At 42.9% G+C, this 1,581-nt stretch overlaps 1 protein-coding gene across 1 annotated transcript in view; it reads right to left on the minus strand.

Annotated features, from left to right (window-relative positions):
* Window positions 1–1,581, minus strand: part of PHACTR2 (phosphatase and actin regulator 2) — a 125,583-nt gene that overhangs the window by 16,010 nt on the left and 107,992 nt on the right. Inside the window, exon 11 of the mRNA XM_045294582.1 lies at window positions 1,454–1,576. Within this exon, the coding sequence (XP_045150517.1) occupies window positions 1,454–1,576 (123 nt within the window). The remainder of the gene's footprint in view (window positions 1–1,453; window positions 1,577–1,581) is intronic.

Genomic DNA, 1,581 nt, shown 5'->3' on the forward strand with positions numbered 1-1,581 from the left:
TCTAAGACAGTAGTTCAACCCCCGCAGCAGTGCCAAGAGAAAAAAGATGAGGCTTTCTGTTCCTGTAAATATTGACAGCCTCAGAAACCCAAAAGAGCAGTTCTTCTCTGCCCTATAGGATCCTTATGAGTCAAAATTGACTTTGTGACAATGAGGTGGCCCCGACCCCCTTTGCTTGCTGCTTAATAGCAAGGAAAACAGTGCAGAGAAGAATATCCAAAAAGCACAGGAAACCATTCAGAAAGAGCTGTGTATAGACAAGGAAGAGGAGAGAGGTGTGTGTGTGTGTGTGTGTGTGTGTGTGTGTGTGTGTGTAGGTGGGGGATGAGCAGTGGGAATGACGGGTCTGTTCTCATTATGAAAATCCTTCTCTGGTAAACTTATTCCTTCCTTCTGATTTTTCATTTCTACTAAGAAGCTAATTTCTGAATAGAAGTTTCCAGTATGTGCTTCACACCTAGTGGGTACTTTATAGCGTGGAAATATCCTTTGAAAGGCATCAGTATGAGTGTAGGCCAAGAGTCAGCACGAAATTTTGCTCCATGATAAACATTAGACGTGGTTACTTGGGATCCCAGAGAACGTAAAACAGATAGTTGTTATAAATCATTTGCTATGAAACCACAATACTCAGATGATACTCTTTTCCGTGGTGGGACTTCTACATAGCCCAGTTTTCTGAGGTGTTGGCAACGATAAAGCTGGTAAACCATGACCATGGACCAGACAAGGCTCGCTGCCTACTTTTGCACATAAACTTGTATTTGAAGACAAGCGAGTGCTGCTTTGGAGCTATGAGGCAGTGCTGAGCCGTGACAACAAAACTAGGAAAGTCTTAACCATTTCTTTTTTTAATTTGTTATTTATTTTATTTTATTTTTTGTTGTTGTTTTTTTTTTTTTAGTCTTAACCATTTCTAATCTGGCCCATTGACCAAAAGAGTGTGCCAGGTTTACTCTAAATCAACACCTTTGCAACTGTTCACATGTAATTTTAAAACAATACGTTGTGTCAGTGCTATTTTCTAAAAGTCAAGATGGGGGATCAGTGTTGAACTGTTATCTACCAAGTTGGTGGTTCAAACCCACCACCCGCTCTGAGGGAAAAAGATAAGACTGATCCAATAAAGACGTGCAGTTTCGGAAATCCTACGTAGGGTCCGAAGGAACTCAATCCCTGTGGGTTGTGTTGTGTGAAAGCCCTCCCCAACCCGATTTAAATGCAGGCAGGGTTCCACGGTCACTAAACACTGGTCACTAAACACTGGCAATTTCGGAGATTTAGCTGAAAGAACGATATTGATTACTAAGTATGTCACAAGTGACTTAACTAATCAGAGGCAGAAAACAGCTGGGCTATTTGGTAAGGTCTAGCCTCCTAGGATATCCAGTTGGGGGTATGGAAGCTTTTAGAAAAGCCATAAAATCATGAATTAAGCGATTGTGAGCCTTGCCTTGTCTGCCGGTGTTAACCTGGCCCACGGTTTGTCCGCCCGGCGGTCGTAGTCCGGGGAGTCACTGACTTCTACATACTCATTGAACCGGAGAATCCTTCGTGCCTGTAGCTCGGCCACTGTGGGTC

This window comes from Echinops telfairi, unplaced genomic scaffold (assembly GCF_000313985.2).
Source record: "Echinops telfairi isolate 266 unplaced genomic scaffold, ASM31398v2 ScPeMD7_3533;HRSCAF=4204_0, whole genome shotgun sequence".
NCBI classification, from domain to species: domain Eukaryota; kingdom Metazoa; phylum Chordata; class Mammalia; order Afrosoricida; family Tenrecidae; genus Echinops; species Echinops telfairi.